We start from the raw sequence: 21,748 nt of genomic DNA, 5'->3' as shown, positions 1-21,748 counted from the left end.
TGCATCAAAACATTTTGGGGGAGATTGTTTGCCCCACCAAGATTTACATGCTAAAATTGCTACTGGATAGGGGTATGGTTTTAAGTTTGTTGGTGGCTGACTCTCCCAAGATATCAGTGCAGATATTAATCAGCAGGGAGTATGAGATCTTCTCTGCTGGTGTGGGCTTTTTTGCCGCAAGGTATGATGCGCAATGTGCCTTTCTTGTACTGTGTGTGTTGAGAAATCTGTAATTTCTTTGCATCAGTGTGTGTGTGTGTGTGTGTGTGTGTGTGTGGGGGGGGCGAGAACGTTATTGTATTGTTCTGTGAGTGTGTGCAGCGCGAAAACCCTCAAGAGGCCGAACGTAGCTAGCCATTTCACCACTGCTGGACACGCTGCATGTGTAAAGTCAGCAACAATAAGCCGTGCACCGTTTGCCTTTCAACAAAATGTTTTATTTTAAAAACATGTGTATATATATATATATATATATATATATATATATATATATTCCTGTGCAAGTCCCGTGTCCCCGTTTGAGTATCACAAAAAATGTCAAAGTAAAAAAGAACAGTTGAAAAGCATGCTGGGTATTAAAATAATGACCTCCGCACCCATAAGAAGGCCAATAATAATACCCAGTGTGCTTTGTGATTGATAATTTTTTAAATTTAAATGTTAATGTTTGTCGTTTAGCAGACACTCATAACCAGAGCAACTTACAAGGCATTCAACTAAGTTACAGTAGATGAACAACCACATATTACAGTCAAAGCAAGTAAAACAACTAAATGTTAACATTACTGAGAATGTTGTAGTGAAGGTGTCTACTTGCAAATGTATTTACCTGTATGTATTTGTTTAACTACAACTACCAAAGTATTTTGTATTTTATTTTGATACATTGTTCTTTAGAGTATATTGTATTTGTAACAAGATCAATTTTGATATATCTTTTGCCAGTCTCTGTGATGATATATAGTCTCTCAGTGACTAGCTGATTTGGTTAAGGGTACCAAGATTAATGTGGAGATCACAGGGCCTGCATTTCATTCCAAAACGTTTCCCCTCAAGCCTGGTTGTAAATGTTGTCCTAATATATACTGCTACACAAACAAGCTACATATGCATGCTTCTTAGGGTTGGTTCCTGCAGCTGACTGGCTGTTATCACACAATGCCTCCTATCTTAACTTCCAGAACATAACCTGGGCGTTCGGCCAATTGGTCTGAGGAGGAGGTCCCAGTCATCTGCACAGACCAAGATAGAGTGAGAGAAGATGTAGTTCAAGGATGTCTCTTCAGGACACAACATCTTCCCTCACACCCTCAACCCTTGTTGTTATGTTGTCCTCTCAGGTTCTACTGGCTGGTGAACCTGAACTCGACGATAGTGTTTTTGGGTATCGCCTACATCCAGCAGTCAGTGGCCAACAACCTGGGCTTCCTCATCCCCTTCATGTCTGTGCTGCTGATGCTCATCGCCATACACATGGTCCGCAACAACCTTATCTTCAGGCCCAAGAAAGGTAACACAACCTTAACCTCACCTTCAGGCCCAAGAAAGGTTAACACAACCTCAGACAGTCTCACCTTTGTGTTACAGTGTATGTATGTACCTATGTTTATGTGATCTATTCTAGTATTGATGTGGTTGTTGTGGTCTATTCTAGTTTTGATGTGGTCTATTGTAGTATTGATGTGGTTGTTGTGGTCTATTCTAGTTTTGATGTGGTCTATTCTAGTATTGATGTGGTTGTTGTGGTCTATTCTAGTATTGATGTGGTTGTTGTGGTCTATTCTAGTATTGATGTGGTTGTTGTGGTCTATTCTAGTTTTGATGTGGTCTATTCTAGTATTGATGTGGTTGTTGTGGTCTATTCTAGTATTGATGTGGTTGTTGTGGTCTATTCTAGTATTGATGTGGTTGTTGTGGTCTATTCTAGTTTTGATGTGGTTGTTGTGGTCTATTCTAGTATTGATGTGGTCTATTCTAGTATTGATGTGGTTGTTGTGGTCTATTCTAGTATTGATGTGGTTGTTGTGGTCTAGTCTAGTATTGATGTGGTTGTTGTGGTCTATTCTAGTATTGATGTGGTTGTTGTGGTCTATTATACAATGGGGGGGGGGTCTTATCCTGAATGCTGATTGGTTAAAACCGCTTTCCAGCCGGTGTCTATTCCACAAGTTACCACTGGCTAAATCTATTATGTTAAAATGCCTATTTACTGTGTTCCATCTGACTGCGCAATCCACTTTCTCATCAGCCCAGCCAGGCAATTTATAAACTTGATCTCCACTATTAAATGCATCTAGACATTATCTCCCATTTATTTTAGACTAACATTTAGTTTTCAACAACGGGGATTTGTATAAACCTTGCTGTCTGCCTCTGCGACATTTGCAACTTTGTTTCAATATTCAAATTCAATCTCCAGCTGTCCCATAGTAATGAACATGTCGGGAGTCGGAACAAGACAGACAGACAGGCGGAGTTTCTCAGCCAGTCGAAATCATGAATCAGCTAGCAAAATTTTGATGTATACACAGAATACAAAGAAATGTCATTTGAAAAAAGGTCAAACGAAACAAAGTGCAGCTGGGTTAAAGTCTTTACAGCTTCAGTTTGAAGTGATTGTGCTAGCTGTGTTGTTGGCTAGCTCATCTGAACAACATTGTCCTGACGAGAGAGCACATTCTCTATATCAGGTGAAAAAAGTGCCTCACTAGCTCATTGTTATTGCTATGGATATCCAACTAAATGTCACTAGAATACAGCTTGAACAAATGCAAATGCAGCTTCTTTGTTGTTATTCTGGCAGCACTGTTTGACGTGACTGTTAGTTAGCATTAGTTGGCTAGCTAGCAAGCAAGGGAAAAGAACGTTGCTAGCCAGTATGGCAATGGAACATTTAGAAGGAACGACTGGGTTGCGTCCATAGATACAGAACAAAAAGACTGAACAACTGGGTCGTATCCAATCTTAAGTGACCGCACCATATAGATTCCTCCTACACATAACCATTAATTTCTGGTGTAGCAAGTATTTCAAATTACAACCCAACGACTGAAACCAGACATGATTGCCGTCACTGATAAGGGTGGAGAGCTGTGGATTAATAGGGCCCCAGGTCAGGTCACAATAAGGGAGAAGGAACAGTTTATTACCCACATCACTTAACTTCCTGCCTAAAGTATATATACTTTTATTTTTTTTTAATTTGACCCCTTTTTCTCCCCAATTTCATGGTATCCAATTGTTAGTAACTACTATCTTGTCTCATCACTACAACTCCTGTACGGGCTCAGGAGAGACGAAGGTTGAAAGTCATGCGTCCTCCGATACACAACCCAACCAAGCCGCACTGCTTCTTAACACAGCGCGCATCCAACCCGGAAGCCAGCCGCACCAATGTGGCGGAGGAAACACCGTGCACCTGGCAACCTTGGTTAGCGTGCACTGCGCCCGCCCGCCACAGGAGTCGCTGGTGCGCGATGAGACAAGGATATCCCTACCGGCCAAACCCTCCCTAACCCGGACAATGCTAGGCCAATTGTGCGTCGCCCCACGGACCTCCCGGTCGCGACAGAGCCTGGGCGCGAACCCAGAGTCTCTGGTGGCACAGCTGGCGCTGCAGTACAGCACCCTTAACCACTGCGCTACCCGGGAAGCCCGACTATATATACTTGTGCTGGTGGGAACATGTTTTTGTCTGTTCAGCTGTCGGACCCATTGGGTGAAAAAACTTGGTTTGAGCTTTCCCTAGTTGTCAGTTAGTTTTAACTCTGTTTATTTAGAACCTTACATTTTGGTTGTTGTGCAGGCAGTTCCCTGCTGACCACTCTGGGGGTGTTCCTGAACTCTCTGAAGATGTGCTGCCTGCACTACCGCCACCTGAGTGGAGACGTAGCCAGCTGGCTGGACCGCGCCAAGGAGAACAACGGGGGGTGCTACAGTGAGACACACGTGGAGAACGTCAAGGTCCTGGCAAGGCTCTTCCCCCTGTATGGCTTGCAGATACTGTACCGCGCCTGCATCACTCAGGCAGGTCAATGTAATGGAGAACATCAGGCCTCTTCACTGACATGCTTCACAGGAGATTTTTACAACATTTTCAGGTCCTTGTTTAATTTCAGTGGAAAGTGCAAATACATAATTTTTCAGATATTCGGGGTAAAAAAGGCAAATCTATAATGCTAATTTATGATCAAAAAAGATGCCATAGAATCTGTTATTAGCCTGACCTCTTCCACAGATTCCATCAGGTTACTACATTCAGACCATGAACTCTAACCTGCACCTGAATGGCTTCCTCCTGCCCATCGGTGCCATGAACCTCATCAGCATCCTACCTCTGCTGCTGCTAGCCCCTCTCATGGAGTGTGTCACTTCCTGCTACCTGTCCATGGAGAAAACACCCTTCTCCCCCTCCAGAGTCATCAGTAGGCATGCACACATGGCGTACACACACGGCACACACACAGATACACAAGCATGCACACACATGCACAAATACCACCCTCATCAGTGACTCAGTCAATGTTAATGTCTCTCTCTCCATATCTCTCTCTGTTTCTCTCCCTCTCCCCTACCTCCTCTCCTCTCTCAGCACTGGGTCATGCCTGTGCAGCTCTGTCTGTCCTGGTAGCTGGCCTGTTTGAGGTCCACAGGAAGGGCTATCCTCTGACGGAGCAGGCCCTGTCAGGGAAGGTGCTGCAGGTGTCCTCCATGGCCTGCATCCAGCTGGCTCCCCAGTACATCCTATTGGGTCTGGCTGAGGCCCTTGTCACCCCCTCCTGTGAGTGACGGAGAGCCAGCATGTATTTCTGACACACCTATTGCTGCTACACTGTTCGTACACAGAGACAAACTGGGTGTAACATTTAGAATGTCAATGGACAGCATACAGTTGAAGTCGGATGTTTACATACACCTTAGCCAAATACATTTAAACTCAGTTTTTCTCAATTCCTGACTTTAAATCCAAGTAAAAATTCCCTGTCTTAGGTCAGTTAGGATCACCACTTTATTTTAAGAATGTGAAATGTCGGAAATAATAGTAGAGGGAATGATTTATTTCAGCTTTTATTTCTTTCATCACATTCCCAGTGGGTCAGAAGTTTACATACACTCAATTAGTATTTGATACCATTGCCTTTAAATTGTTGAACTTGGGTTAAATGTTTCGGGTAGCCTTCCACAAGCTTCCCACAATAAGTTGGGTGAATTTTGGCCCATTCCTCCTGACAGAGCAGGTGTAACTAAGTCGGGTTTGTAGGCCTCCTTGCTCGCACACGCTTTTTCAGTTCTGCCCACACATTTTCTATAGGACTGAGGTCAGGGCTTTGTGATGGCCACTCCAATACCTTGACTTTGTTGTCCTTAAGCCATTTTGCCACAACTTTGGAAGTATGCTTGGCATCGTCTATTTGGAAGACCCATTTGCAACCAAGCTTTAACTTCCTGAATGATGTCTTGAGATGTTGCTTCAATATATCCACGTAATTTCCCTCCCTCATGATGCCATCTATTTTGTGAAGTGCACCAGTCCCTCCTGCAGCAAAGCACCCCCACAACATGATACTGCCACCACCGTGCTTCACGGTTGGGATGGTGTTCTTCAGCTTGCAAGCTTCCCCCTTTTTCCTCCAAACATAATGATGGTCATTATGGCCAAACAGTTCTATTTCTGTTTCATCAGACCAGAGGGCATTTCTCCAAAAAGTACGATCTTTGTCCCCATGTGCAGTTACAAACCGTAGTCTGGCTTTTTTATGTCGGTTTTGGAGCAGTGGCTTCTTCCTTGCTGAGCGGCCTTTCAGGTTATGTCGATAGAGGACTCGTTTTCCTGTGGATATAGATACTTTTGTACCAGGCTCCTCCAACATCTTCACAAGGTCCTTTGCTGTTGTTCTGGGATTGATTTGCACTTCTCCCACCAAAGTACGTTCATCTCTAGGAGACAAAACGCATTGACTTCCTGTGTAGTATGACGGCTGTGTTGTCCCATGGTGTTTATACTTGCGTACTATTGTTTGTACAGAGATGAACGTGGTACCTTCAGGCATTTGGAAATTGCTCCCAATGATGAACCAGACTTGTGGAGGTCTACAATTTTTTCCTGAGGTCTTGACTGATTTCTTTTGATTTTCCCATGATGTCAAGCAAAGAGGCACTGAGTTTGAAGGTATGCCTTGAAATACATCCTCAGGTACACCTCCAATTGATTAAAATGATGTCAATTAGCCTATCAGAAGCTTCTGAAGCCATGACATAATTTTCTGGAATTTTCCAAGCGGTTTTAATGCACAGTCAACTTAGTGTATATGTAAACTTCTGACCCACTGGAATTGTGATACAGTGAATTATAAGTGAAATAATCTGTCTGTAAACAATTGTTGGAAAAATTACTTGTGTCATGCACAAAGTAGATGTCCTAACCGATTTGCCAAAACTATGGTTTGTTAACAAGAAATTTGTTGAGTGGTTGAAAAATGAGTTTTAATGACTCCAACCTAAATGTATGTAATATTTTGACTTCAACTGTATGTCATTGGGATGAAGTCTGGAGAGTCAGGAACCAACTGCCAACATGGAGGATAGTATTGTGAACTCTGGAAGCTAGGGTTAGGATGACCCCTACTGGTGTATTACAGACCGACAAGGGACGTTTGAACCGAATGAAGGCATATTCCTCTTCCCAGCCTTCTTCTCTTCTCTGTTCCAGGCTCTGTGATCTCCTTCCACCTGACACCCAGTCATATCAGAGGCATCTCCCTGCACTTCCTCACCCTGTCCTACGGAGGGGGCTGTTTCCTGGGAGCCCTCATCATCCAGCTGGTCTACCTACTCTCTGGAGGTAAAGGCTTCACTAACAGATGCATTATCATAACCATAGAAACTGAAGAGGAACATACATTCATGTTGGAATGGTTGATGGGGGTCTGTCTGCATTATGGTGATTCAGTGCTATGGCCACTGATAGTACTGTTCTCCTGTCCCACTACAGGTAACTGGTACCCAAACACCCTGCATGAAGGTAATCTGGAGCATTTTTTCTTCTTCTTAGCCATGTTGATGACCATAAACACTCTGGTGTTCTGGTGGATATCTTACAGGTGCAGTATGAGATTCTCTCATCTATAAATATAAATATAGTCATTGCAGATGAGTCAAAGGAGATGAGGAAGCCATTTTAGTTCTTTAAATATTGTGTTCAAGATTTTCAGTGATACAAATTTGAGAATTTCCTTGACACCTTGAGGTGACCTGAGCAAAGTATCAATATAGTCTGTGCAGATGAGACAGGTGACAGTATTGAGACAGGTGAGAGTGTAGAGGCAGGTGACACTATTTAGAAATGACAGTATTGAGACAGGTGACAGTGTTGAGAAAGATGACAGTATTAAGACAGGTGACAGTATTGAGACAGGTGACCGTAATTGAGACAGGTGACAATATTGAGACAGGTGACAATATTGAGACATGACAGTATTTAGACAGGTGTCAGTATTGAGACATGACAGTATTGAGACATGACAGTATTGAGACAGGTGACAGTATTGAGAAAGGTGACAGTATTGAGACAGGTGACAGTATTGAGACAGGTGACAGTATTGAGACAGGTGACAGTATTGAGACAGGTGACCGTATTGAGACAGGTGACCGTATTGAGACAGGTGACAATATTGAGACAGGTGACAATATTGAGACAGGTGACAGTATTGAGACAGGTGACAGTATTGAGACAGGTGTCAGTATTTAGACAGGTGACAGAATTGTAACAGGTGACAGTATTGAGACACGACAGTATTTAGACAGGTGTCAGTATTGAGACATGACAGTATTGAGACACGACAGTATTTAGACAGGTGTCAGTATTGTGACAGTATTAAGAGTATTGATACAGGTGACAGTATTAAGAGTATTGAGACAGGTGACAGTATTAAGAGTATTGAGACAGGTGACAGTATTGAGAGATGACAGTATTGAGACAGATCCACCCTAGCAGTCTTTCCTTCCCTGTGTCCCAGGTACTTAGACCTGAGTGTGATGCAGAGTAGAGGAGTAGGAAGCAGCCTCCTGGCAGAGAAGCTACTGCAGTACAAGACCTGCCTGCGATTCTACGACACCATGGAACGCCCCTCCACAACAGCCTCCATAGAAACAGTGTTGTGACCTCTACACTACCTTCATCCCCTGTAGAGCTGGAGTTCCACTTGGTTTATTTATGTATACTACATGACCAAAAGTATGTGGACCCCTGCTTGTCAAACATCTCCCAACATAATGGGCATTAATATGGAGTTGGACCCCCCTTTGCTGCTATAACAGGCTCCACTCTTCTGGGAAGGCTTTCCACTAGATGTTGGAACATTGCTGCGGGGACTTGCTTCCATTCAGCCACAAGAGCATTTGTGAGGTCCGGCACTGATGTTTGGCAATTAGGCCTTCCCCAAAAAGCACAGAATCGTCTAGAATGTCATTGTATGCTGTAGCATTAAGATGTCCCTTTACTGGAACTAAGAGGTCTAGCCCTAACAGTGAAAAACAGCCCCAGACCATTATTCCTCCTCCTCCACCAAGCTTTATACTTGGCACTATACGTTGGGGCAGGTAACGTTTTCCTGGCATCTGCTAAACCCAGATTCGTCCGTTGGACTACCAAATGGTGAAGCTTGATTCATCATTCCAGAGAAGGCATATCCACTGCTCCAGAGACCAATGGTGGCAAGTTTTACACTACTCCAGCCGACGCTTGGCATTGCACACGTGATCTTAGTCTTGTGTGTGGCTACTAGGCCATGGAAACCCATTTCATGAAGCTCCTGAAGAACAGTTATTGTGCTGACGTTGCTTCTAGAGGCAGTTTGGAACTCGATACTGAATGTTGCAACCGAGGACAGACGATTTCTACGTGTTACGTGCTTCAGGACTTGGCAGTCCCGTTCTGTGAGCTTGTGTGGCCTACTACTTCGAGGCTGGCCCGTGTTTGTCCTAGACGTTTCCACAATAACAGCACTTACAGTTGACCAAGGCAGCTCTAGCAGGGCAGAAATTTGAAATGACTTGTTGGAAAGGTGGCATCCTATAACGGGCCATGTTGAAACTCAATGAGCTATTCAGTAAGGTCATTCTTCTGCCAATGTTTATCTATGGAGATTGCATGGCTGTGTGCTCAATGTTATACACCTGTCAGCAACGGGTGTGGCTGAAGTAGCAAAATCCAATAATTTGAAGTGGTGTCCACATACTTTTATATATATATTGTATGCACAGTACTGTGTATTCATTTCATTGACAGTCAGTTTAGATCAGTGGTATTCAACAGTTAGTTTTAGACAGTCACTTTAGATCAGTGGTATTCAACAGTCAGTTTTAGACAGTCACTTTAGATCAGTGGTATTCAACAGTCAGTTTAATACCCTCAGTTTAGATTTGTGGTATTCAACAGTCAGTTTTAGACAGTCAGTTTAGATTTGTGGTATTCAACAGTCAGTTTTAGACAGTCAGTTTAGATCAGGGGTATTCAACAGTCAGTTTAAGCCAGTCAGTTTAGATCAGGGGTATCCAACAGTCAGTTTAAGCCAGTCAGTTTAGATCAGTGGTATTCAACAGTTAGTTTTAGACAGTCAGTTTAGATCAGTAGTTTTCAACAGTCAGTTTAGATCAGTGGTATTCAACAGTCAGTTTTAGACAGTCAGTTTAGATCAGTAGTTTTCAATAGTCCGTTTTAGACAGTCAGTTTAGATCAGTGGTATTCAACAGTCAGTTTAGATCAGTGGTATTCAACAGTCAGTTTAGATCAGTAGTATTCAACAGTCAGTTTTAGACAGTCAGTTTAGATCAGTGGAACCCAGCATCTCTCCTCCGGACCATACCCCTCCCAGTCCACGAGGTACTGAAGGCCCCTTGCCCGACGTCTCGAATCCAGGATGGAACGAAAGGAGTACGGCGGGGCCCCCTCGATGTCCGGAGGAACCTCGTGGAGCGGGCCAGCCACCACCGGCCTGAGGAGAGACCCATGTAATGAGGGGTTAATTCGGTAATCGGGGTGAAGCTGTAACCTATAACATACCACTAACCTAATCGTTCACTCTCCTCAGGACTTTAAATGGCCCCACAAACCGCGGACCCAGCTTCCGGCAGGGCAGGCAGAGGGGCAGGTTTCGGATCCGGGGTCTCACTGCGGTGACGGTCTGCGCCCACTTTCTGGCGCAGAAGGGCACACTGAAGGTGGACATGGGCGGCGTCTCATGTTTCCTCCGCGCGCCGGAACCAGTCAACCACCGCAGGAGCCTCGGTCTGACTCTGATGCCAAGGAGCCGGCTGATACCCCAATACACACTGGAAGAGAGTGAGGTTAGTGGAGGAGTAGCGGAGCGGGTTCTGGGCCATCTCTGCCCAGGGCACAAAGGCTGCACACTCCCCTGGCCGGTCCTGGAAATAGGACCTCAGAAACCTACCCACATCCTGGTTTACTCTCTCCACCTGCCCGTTACTCTCGGGTGAAAACCTTAGGTAAGGCTGACGAGACCCCCAGACGTTCCATGAACATCTTCCAGACTCTTGAAGTGAACTGGGGACCCCGATCAGACACTATATCCTCAGGCACCCCATAGTGCTGGAAGACGCGCGTAAACAAGGCCTCCGCAGTCTGTAGGGCCGTAGGGAGTCCGAGCAGAGGGAGGAGACGGCAGGACTTAGAGAAACGATCCACAACGACAAGGATTGTTTCCCTGTGATGGGGAAGATCGGTCAGGAAATCGATCGACAGGTGTGACCATGGCCGCTGTGGAACAGGAAAGGGGTGTAACTTACCTCTGGGTAGGTGTCTAGGAGCATTACACTGGGCACACACCGAGCAGGAGGAAACATAAACCCTCAGCTCCCACACTACCAGCGCCACCAGGCAGGAGGCCGGGAGTATGGGACTGGGATCCATGGGCCGCTCCTCTGTGTCATACAGCCGGGACAGTGCGTCTGTCACAGGAGCGTAGCTTTGGTGGTGTACCCGAGCGCGGAGAGAGCACAGCACCTATCCCGCTCCTATCCCAGCCTCGGACGTGTCCAACTCCACTATGAACGCCAAAGAGGGATCCGGATCAGCCAGCACGGGAGCCGAGGTAAACAGAGCCCTCAGGCGACTAAAAGCCCTGTCCGCCTCAGCTGTCCACTGCAAGCGCACCAGGCCCCCCTTCAGCAGATAAACCTCCGGTAGTAGTTGGCAAACCCTATGAACCGCTGCACCTCCTTTACCGTGGTGGGAGTCGGCCAATTACGCATGGCTGCAATGCGGTCACTCTCCATCTCCACCCCTGAGGTGGAAATGCGATACCGTAGGAAGGAGGACTGTTTAAAGAACAGGCGTACAGGTCATGCTCAGCCTTGGCGTACAGGTCATGCTCCAACAGTCGACCAAGCACCTTGCGCACCAGGGACACATGCTCGGCGAGTGTAGCGGAGTATATCAGAATGTCATCAATATTCACCACTACACCCTGCCCGTGCAGATCCCTGAAAATCTCATCTACAAATGATTGGAAGACTGATGGAGCATTCATCAACACGTACGGCATGACAAGGTACTCATAATGACCAGAGGTGGTACTGAAAACCTGTTAGGAATTTTATGAATAAAAGACTAAACAATATCCGCATTATAAATAGAACTGTAACTAAGTAACCTTATACTCTGTTTTATTGTATCTTATTAACAATATGAATTCATAAGTGAGGGAGCCTGAAACAGGGGGTAATTAAATAAAATAAATACCATTCCAGCCAGAAGATTGGAAGTGTTTTTTTTTTAAGTAAGCAGAAAGGGTAGTTAACCTATGGTTGAACCGACACAATTTAGCTCATGCTTCAAGAGGGCCACCTTTGTCCCTGTTCCCAAGAAAGTTAAGGTAACTGAGCAAAACGACTACCGCCCCGTAGCACTCACTTCCGTCATCATGAAGTGCTTTGAGAAACTAGTCAAGGACCATATCACCTCCACCCTACCTGACACCCTAGACCCACTCCAATTTGCTTACTGCCCAAATAGGTCCACAGACGATGCAATCTCAACTACACTGCACACTACCCTAACCCATCTGGACAAGAGGAATACCTATGTGAGAATGCTGTTCATCGACTACAGCTCAGCATTTAACACCATAGTACCCTCCAAACTCGTCATCAAGCTCGAGACCCTGGGTCTCGACCCCGCCCTGTGCAACTGGGTACTGGACTTCCTGACGGGCCGCCCCCAGGTGGTGAGGGTAGGTAACAACATCTCCACCCCGCTGATCCTCAACACTGGGGCCCAACAAGGGTGCGTTCTGAGCCCTCTCCTGTACTCCCTGTTCACCCACGACTGCGTGGCCATGCACGCCTCCAACTCAATCATCAAGTTTGCGGACTACACTACAGTGGTAGGCTTGATTACCAACAACGACGAGACGGCCTACAGGGAGGAGGTGAGGGCCCTCGGAGTGTGGTGTCAGGAAAATAACCTCACACTCAACGTCAACAAAACTAAGGAGATGATTGTGGACTTCAGGAAACAGCAGAGGAAGCACTCCCCTATCCACATCGATGGGACAGTAGTGGAGAGGGTAGTAAGTTTTAAGTTCCTCGGCGTACACATCACGGACAAACTAAATTGGTCCACCCACACAGACAGCGTTGTGAAGAAGGCGCAGCAGCGCCTCTTCAACCTCAGGAGGGTGAAGAAATTCGGCTTGTCACCAAAAGCACTCACAAACTTCTACAGATGCACAATCGAGAGCATCCTGTCGGGCTGTATCACCGCGTTCCAATGGGTTTCTTCAGACAATGAAATTCTCTGGTTGGAACCTTATTGCTGATTAATGTTTAAAACATCCTAAATATGGATTGCATACATCATTTGACTTGTTTCTACGACCTGTAACGGAACTTTTAGAGTTTTTGTTTGGAGGAATTGCTCGTGCTTTTTGTAGTGTTTTTTTGTAGCTTCTGTTGACACCAAAATGGCGGCTATTTCTTTGGGTTCTGAGCGCCTTTCTCAGATTATTCTTTTTCCGTAAAGTTTAAAAAAAAATCTGACACAGCGGTTGCATAGAGGATACGTTTATCTTTAATTCTGTGAAAAACACATCTTTTAACAATGTTTATTGTGAGTATTTCTGCAAAATCACCGGATGTTTTGGAATCTTTACTGCACGTAAAGCGCCAATGTAAACTGAGATTTTTTATATATATATATATATATGCACATTATCGAACAAAACACACAATACATGTATAACATGATGTCCTATGAGTGTCATCTGATGGGGATAATCAAAGGTTAGTGATTCATTTTATCTATATTTATGCTTTTGTGACTGTGAAAAATGGCTGTGTGTGTCTTTGAATTTGGTGGTCATCTAAAATAAATATATGTTGTGTTTTCGCTGTAAAACATTTTAAAAATCGGACACAGATGTTTCTTTCATTTGCTGTGTTGGATTTCTAAAGAATATTTTTTTCAGCTGAATGGGAGGGGGTGTTCCCTTTAGGGAACTCCTTGTGCCCCCCTAGCCCCAGCAGGTTTTTAACATCTGCTAACCATGTGTATGTGACAAATACATTTGATTTGATTTGGATGTTTAGATAAGGCAGTGAATGCTTTCCCAGGTTTTCCGTTAACTGGAACTGTCAGCTAAGTGGTGATGGATAATGGTGAGGGGTCAAGAGTTATTTCAGTTATATTGTGTGTCATGTGTGTGTGCTAGTAGGTCGGAAATAACTTTTAAACCTGCTTTGTCTTGGTAGAGAGGAGGAGATTCATTCTACAACCAATGACGTCATGCACTGCTCAAAAAAATAAAGGGAACACTAAAATAACACATCCTAGATCTGAATGAATGAAATATTCTTATTAAATACTTTTTTCTTTACATAGTTGAATGTGCTGACAGCAAAACCACACAAAAATGATCAATGGAAATCAAATTTATCAACCCATGGAGGTCTGGATTTGGAGTCACACTCAAAATTAAAGTGGAAAACCACACTACAGGCTGATCAAACTTTGATGTAATGTCCTTAAAACAAGTCAAAATGAGGCTCAGTAGTGTGTGTGGCCTCCACGTGCCTGTATGACCTCCCTACAACGCCGGGGCATGCTCCTGATGAGGTGGCGGATGGTCTCCTGAGGGATCTCCTCCCAGACCTGGACTAAAGCATCCGCCAACTCCTGGACAGGCTGTGGTGCAACGTGGCGTTGGTGGATGGAGCGAGACATGATGTCCCAGATGTGCTCAATTGGATACAGGTCTGGGGAATGGGCGGGCCAGTCCATAGCATCAATGTCTTCCTCTTGCAGGAACTGCTGACACACTCCAGCCACATGAGGTCTAGCATTGTCTTGCATTAGGAGGAACCCAGGGCCAACCGCACCAGCATATGGTCTCACAAGGGGTCTGAGGATCTCATCTCGGTACCTAATGGCAGTCAGGCTGCCTCTGGCGAGCAAACCGGTCATGCTGGAGGATGTTGCAGGCAGCAGAACGTTCTCCACGGCGTCTCCAGACTCTGTCACGTGCTCAGTGTGAACCTGCTTTCATCTTCACCAGTTTTGATAGCCTTTAGCCGCACCCTCATACTACTCCTTCTCTGTTCCGCGGGTGATGTGGAGGTAAACCCAGGCCCTGCATGTCCCCAGGCTCCCTCATTTGCTGACTTCTGTGATCGTAAAAGCCTTGGTTTCATGCATGTCAACATCAGAAGCCTCCTCCCTAAGTTTGTTTTACTCACTGCTCTAGCACACTCTGCTAACCCTGATGTCCTTGCTGTGTCTGAATCCTGGCTCAGGAAGGCCACCAAAAATTCAGAGATTTCCATACCCAACTATAACATCTTCCGTCAAGATAGATCTGTTAGATCTGTTCTGTTAGGTGACCTAAACTGGGATATGCTTAACACCCCGCCAGTCCTACAATCTAAGCTAGATGCCCTCAATCTCACACAAATCATCAAGGAAGCCACCAGGTACAACCCTAACTCTGTAAACAAGGGCACCCTCATAGACGTCATCCTGACCAACTGGCCCTCCAAATACACCTCTGCTGTCTTCAACCAGGATCTCAGCGATCACTGCCTCATTGCCTGTATCCGCTACGGAGCCGCAGTCAAACGACCACCCCTCATCACGGTCAAACGCTCCCTAAAACACTTCTGTGAGCAGGCCTTTCTAATCGACCTGGCCCGTGTATCCTGGAAGGACATCAACCTCATCCCGTCAGTTGAGGATGCCTGGTCATTCTTTAAAAGTAACTTCCTCACCATTTTAGATAAGCATGCTCCGTTCAAAAAATGCAGAACTAAGAACAGATACAGTCCTTGGTTCACCCCAGACCTGACTGCCCTCGACCAGCACAAAAACATCCTGTGGCGGACTGCAATAGCATCGAATAGTCCCAGTGATATGCAACTGTTCAGGGAAGTCCGGAACCAATACACGCAGTCAGTCAGGAAAGCTAAGGCCAGCTTCTTCAGGCAGAAGTTTGCATCCTGTAGCTCCAACTCCAAAAAGTTCTGGGACACTGTGAAGTCCATGGAGAACAAGAGCACCTCCTCCCAGCTGCCCACTGCACTGAGGCTAGGTAACACGGTCACCACCGATAAATCCATGATTATCGAAAACTTCAATAAGCATTTCTCAACGGCTGGCCATGCCTTCCGCCTGGCTACTCCAACCTCGGCCAACAGCTCCTCCCCCGGCAGCTCCTCGCCCAAGCCTCTCCAAGTTCTCCTTTACCCAAATCCAGATAGCAGATGTTCTGAAAGAGCTGCAAAACCTGGACCCGTACAAATCAGCTGGGCTTGACAATCTGGACCCCCTATTTCTGAAACTATCCGCCGCCATTGTCGCAACCCCTATTACCAGCCTGTTCAACCTCTCTTTCATATCGTCTGAGATCCCCAAGGATTGAAAGCTGCCGCAGTCATCCCCCTCTTCAAATGGGGAGACACCCTGGACCCAAACTGTTACAGACCTATATCCATCCTGCCCTGCCTATCTAAGGTCTTCGAAAGCCAAGTCAACAAACAGGTCACTGACCATCTCGAATCCCACCGTACCTTCTCCGCTGTGCAATCTGGCTTCCGAGCCGGTCACGGGTGCACCTCAGCCACACTCAAGGTACTAAACGATATCATAACCGCCATCGATAAAAGACAGTACTGTGCAGCCGTCTTCATCGACCTTGCCAAGGCTTTCGACTCGGTCAATCACCATATTCTCATCGGCAGACTCAGTAGCCTCGGTTTTTCGGATGACTGCCTTGCCTGGTTCACCAATTACTTTGCAGACAGAGTTCAGTGTGTCAAATCGGAGGGCATGCTGTCCGGTCCTCTGGCAGTCTCTATGGGGGTACCACAGGGTTCAATTCTCGGGCCGACTCTTTTCTCTGTGTATATCAATGATGTTGCTCTTGCTGCGGGCGATTCCCTGATCCACCTCTACGCAGACGACACCATTCTATATACTTTCGGCCCGTCATTGGACACTGTGCTATCTAACCTCCAAACAAGCTTCAATGCCATACAACACTCCTTCCGTGGCCTCCAACTCCTCTTAAACGCTAGTAAAACCAAATGCATGCTTTTCAACCGATCGCTGCCTGCACCCGCATGCCCGACTAGCATCACCACCCTGGATGGTTCCGACCTTGAATATGTGGACATCTATAAGTACCTAGGTGTCTGGCTAGACTGCAAACTCTCCTTCCAGACTCATATCAAACACCTCCAATCAAAAATCAAATCAAGAGTCGGCTTTCTATTCCGCAACAAAGCCTCCTTCACTCACGCCGCCAAGCTTACCCTAGTAAAACTGACTATCCTACCAATCCTCGACTTCGGCGATGTCATCTACAAAATGGCTTCCAACACTCTACTCAGCAAACTGGATGCAGTATATCACAGTGCCATCCGTTTTGTCACTAAAGCACCTTATACCACCCACCACTGCGACTTGTATGCTCTAGTCGGCTGGCCCTCGCTACATATTCGTCGCCAGACCCACTGGCTCCAGGTCATCTACAAGTCCATGCTAGGTAAAGCTCCGCCTTATCTCAGTTCACTGGTCACGATGGCAACACCCATCCGTAGCACGCGCTCCAGCAGGTGTATCTCACTGATCATCCCTAAAGCCAACACCTCATTTGGCCGCCTTTCGTTCCAGTACTCTGCTGCCTGTGACTGGAACGAATTGCAAAAATCGCTGAAGTTGGAGACTTTTATCACCCTCACCAACTTCAAACATCAGCTATCTGAGCAGCTAACCGATCGCTGCAGCTGTACATAGTCTATTGGTAAATAGCCCACCCATTTTCACCTACCTCATCCCCATACTGTTTTTATTTATATACTTTTCTGCTCTTTTGCACACCAATATCTCTACCTGTACATGACCATCTGATCATATATCACTCCAGTGTTAATCTGCAAAATTGTAACTATTCGTCTACCTCCTCATGCCTTTTGCACACATTGTACATTGTATATAGACTCCCCCTTTGTTTTCTACTGTGTTATTGACTTGTTAATTTGTTTATTCCATGTGTAACTCTGTGTTGTCTGCTCACACTGCTATGCTTTATCTTGGCCAGGTCGCAGTTGTAAATGAGAACTTGTTCTCAACTAGCCTACCTGGTTAAATAAAGGTGAAATAAAAAAAAAAAAATACAAATCTGTGAAGAGCACAGGGCGCCAGTGGTGAATTTGCCAATCTTGGTGTTCTCTGGCAAATGCCAAACATCCTGCACGGTGTTGGGCTGTAAGCACAACCCCCATCTGTGGATGTTGGGCCCTCATACCACCCTCATGGAGTCTGTTTCTGACCGTTTGAGCAGACACATGCACATTTGTGGCCTGCTGGAGGTAATTTTGCAGGGCTCTGGCAGTGCTCCTCCTGCTCCTCCTTGCACAAAGGCGGAGGTAGCGGTCCTGCTGCTGAGTTGTTGCCCTCCTACGGCCTCCTCCACATCTCCTGATGTACTGGCCTGTCTCCTGGTAGCGCCTCCATGCTCTGGACACTACGCTGACAGACACAGCAAACCTTCTTGCCACAGCTCGCATTGATGTTCCATCCTGGATGAGCTGCACTACCTGAGCCACTTGTGTGGGTTGTAGACTCCGTCTCATGCTACCACTAGAGTGAAAGCACCGCCAGCATTCAAAAGTGACCAAAACATCAGCCAGGAAGCATAGGAACTAAGAAGTGGTCTGTGGTCCCCACCTGCAGAACCACTCCTTTATTGAGGGTGTCTTGCTAATTGCCTATAATTTCCACCTGTTGTCTATTCCATTTGCACAACAGCATGTGAAATTTATTGTCAATCAGTGTTGCTTCCTAAGTGGACAGTTTGATTTCACAGAAGTGTGATTGACTTGGAGTTACATTGTGTTGTTTAAGTGTTCCCTTTATTTTTTTGAGCAGTGTATTTTGTATATAAACTGTTGTTCGTGGTTACATGGCAGCGCGCTCCGAGAATAAATACTACTATCTAATTTTGATAAGACTGGTCTCTGTCTATTTTATGCAAATAGGAATCTTACAAATTCTTATAAAATAGACTGAGTGATTTAATTAATGTATAATTAATAGTAATTATGAAATTCCAGTGACAAAACCGTCTTCCACTCATCTCCCTCCCGGATACGCACCAGGTTATAAGCGCTCCTGAGATCTAGTTTGGTGAAGAAGCGCGCCCCGTGCATTGACTCTGTCGCAGAGGCTATGAGTGGTAGCGGGTAACTATACCTCACCGTGATCTGATTCAGACCACGATAGTCAATACACGGGCGCAGACCTCCCTCCTTCTTCACAAAAAATCAACTCGAGAAGGCGGGTGAAGTGGAGGACCGAATGTATCCCTGATGCAGGGATTCATATGTTTCCATAGCCTACGTCTCCGCCTGTGAGAGGGGATACATGTGACTCCTGGGAAGTGCAGCGTCTACCAAGAGATCGATCGCACAATCGCCCCGCCGATGAGGTGGTAATTTAGTCGCCTTCTTTTTGGAGAAGGTGAGAGCCAAATCGGCATATTCAGGGGGAATGCGCACGGTGGAGACCTGTTCTGGACTCTCCACCGTAGTAGCACCAACGGAAACTCCTAAACACCTAAGCACTCCCGCGACCACCCCGTGAGAGCCCTCTGTGGCCAAGAAACAGTGGGGTTATGACAAGCTATCCAGGGTAGGCCCAGCACCACGGGAAATGCAGGAGAGTCAATAAGGAAGAGGCTAATTCTCTCCGTATAACCCCCTGCATCACCATGCCCAAAGGAACTGTGACCTCCCTAATCAACCCTGACCCTAATGGTCGACTATCTAAGGCGTGAACGGGGAAGGGCACATCCACGGGAACGATGGGGATCCCTAGACTATGGGCAAATGATCTGTCAATAAATTCACAGCCGCGCCTGAATCGACGAGTGCCTTATGCTTGGAATGCGGGGAAAACTCAGGAAAAGTGACAAACAAAACCACATGTGTAAAAGAGGGCTCTGGGTGAGAATGGTGCCTTCTCACCTGGGGTGACGCCAGAGTGCCCTGCCTGCTGCCTCGAACCCTAGAGGAACCAACACGGCACCGACCAGCAGTGTGACCTCTGCGGCCACAGATGGTACACTTGAAAGCCTCTCTTCCGGTCTCCCTGTGCCCAGCACCTCCCAGCTCCATAGGCACCGGAGCGGTGGTGTTGGGAACGGGAATCAACAGAGTCCTCTCTGGACGTCTGCGGGTGACCAGCAGGGCATCCAACCGAATGGACATGTCCACCAGCTGGTCGAAGGTAAGAGTGGTATCCCTGCAGGCCAACTCCCGACGGACATCCTCGCGTAGGCTGCGACGGTAGTGGTCGATGAGGGCCCTGTCGCTCCATCCCGCTCTGGCGGCCAAGGTCTGAAATTCCAGTGAGAACTCCTGGGCGCTCCTCGTTCCCTGCCTCGGGTGGAACAGACTTTCACCCGCCGTGAACGCAGTGTGCTCATGGACGCGCTCCTCGACTCCGCTACCATAGGTACCTGCTCCTGCTGACTCCGTAGGTGGTGTGGTATTCTGTCAAGGTATGCATTAAGGACTGTAGGAAAGTCAGGCGCAGGAGAGCAGATAGTTGGTAGCAACAAGGAGCCTTTTATTTTGGCGAACCAAAAGCACATGGCACAAACAATCATGAAATACAAAATACGGGTTGAACATAAACCAGCCTAACGTGCGCATACATGAACACAGAATAAACAATACCACACAAAGACATGGGGGGGAAAACAGAGGGTTAAATACACAACACATAATGAGGGAAATGAGAACCAGGTGTGTGAAAACGAGACAAAACAAATGAAAAATGGATCGGCGATGGCTAGAAGACCGGCGACGTCGCCTGCCGAACACCGCCCGAACAAGGAGAGGCATCGACTTTGGATGAAGTCGTGACAAATTTAAACAAATGTATTAAAAAAATCCCAGATTTAGTCATTTTAAATATGACTATTTTATACATACAAATTATACCCATCCACAAAAAATATATATTTTATGGCGGAGGAAACATCATATACCTGGTGACCGTGTCAGAGTGCATGTGCATAGCCCGCCACAGGAGTTGCTACAGAGCGATGGGACAAGGATATCCCGGCCGGCCAAACCCTCCCCTAACTCTAACTCTTGATGTGTCCAGCCTGTCTACAGAAATAGGCAACATTTGAATACGTACAGCATCTGCTGTTTTTGTTGTTTTGTCAAGAGCACCACCTTCTGGACAGTTTTAACACTGCTTGACTGAGCAGTATGGGAGCATAAAATATGCCAAATTTAGGGCCTGTTTACTGGACATCTATATTGAACATTCTTTTTAGGATTAATCTGTGTCTGGAAAACCAGGCAATATAGTTGAGTTACTATCTGTTCCAAGCCACAGAGGAAAACTACATAGAGATTGCCTACCGAGTGGCGCAGCGGTCAAAGGTGTCACTACAGACCCAGGTTCGATCCCGAGATGTATCACAGCCGGCCGTGATCGGGAGTCCCATAGGGCTGTGCACAATTGGCCCAGCGTCGTCCGAGTTAGGGGAGGGGTTGGTAGGGGAGGGTTTGGCTGGGGTAGGGGAGGGTTTGGCTGGGGTAGGGGAGGGTTTGGCCGGGGTAGGCCGTCGTTGTAAGCAAGAATTTATTCTTATTAACTGACTTAGTTAATAAGAACAAATTATTTTAAAAAATACAATAAAATGCAAGATTTAAACATTGTATTTTAATGCATGAAATCTCTGAAGATCAAATCAGTCAAAAATGTATATGTTGTAAAGAAAAACAGAGCAGAATGGATCATCACATCTGGGGACCATCACCACCAGCATGACTAGTACCTATGTGGACCCTACTACAGTTTAACCAGCTCAGCTATAGACTACACCAGCATGACTAGTATCTATGTGGACCCTACTACAGTTTAACCAGCTCAGCTATAGACTACACCAGCATGACTAGTATATATGTGGACCCTACTACAGTTTAACCAGCTCAGCTATAGACTACACCAGCATGACTAGTACCTATGTGGACCCTACTACAGTTTAACCAGCTCAGCTATAGACTACACCAGCATGACTAGTATCTATGTGGACCCTACTACAGTTTAACCAGCTCAGCTACAGACTACACCAGCATGACTAGTATCTATGTGGACCCTACTACAGTTTAACCAGCTCAGCTATAGACTACACCAGCATGACTAGTATCTATGTGG

At 46.1% G+C, this 21,748-nt stretch overlaps 1 protein-coding gene across 1 annotated transcript in view; it reads left to right on the top strand.

Annotated features, from left to right (window-relative positions):
• slc15a5 (solute carrier family 15 member 5) overlaps positions 1 to 11,151 on the top strand; it is a 31,011-nt gene extending 19,860 nt beyond the window's left edge. The window contains exons 3-9 of the mRNA XM_024376113.2: positions 1,341 to 1,510; positions 3,806 to 4,026; positions 4,238 to 4,424; positions 4,592 to 4,780; positions 6,710 to 6,841; positions 6,992 to 7,100; positions 8,016 to 11,151. Of these exons, the coding sequence (XP_024231881.1) occupies positions 1,341 to 1,510; positions 3,806 to 4,026; positions 4,238 to 4,424; positions 4,592 to 4,780; positions 6,710 to 6,841; positions 6,992 to 7,100; positions 8,016 to 8,160 (1,153 nt within the window). The 3' untranslated portion in view covers positions 8,161 to 11,151. The remainder of the gene's footprint in view (positions 1 to 1,340; positions 1,511 to 3,805; positions 4,027 to 4,237; positions 4,425 to 4,591; positions 4,781 to 6,709; positions 6,842 to 6,991; positions 7,101 to 8,015) is intronic.
• The last annotated feature ends 10,597 nt before the right edge of the window (positions 11,152 to 21,748 follow it).

The sequence above is a fragment of the Oncorhynchus tshawytscha genome, linkage group LG01, assembly GCF_018296145.1.
Source record: "Oncorhynchus tshawytscha isolate Ot180627B linkage group LG01, Otsh_v2.0, whole genome shotgun sequence".
Lineage (NCBI taxonomy): Eukaryota > Metazoa > Chordata > Actinopteri > Salmoniformes > Salmonidae > Oncorhynchus > Oncorhynchus tshawytscha.
Note: the sequence above shows the minus strand (reverse complement) of the source record. Positions and strands in the feature narration are given on the sequence as shown.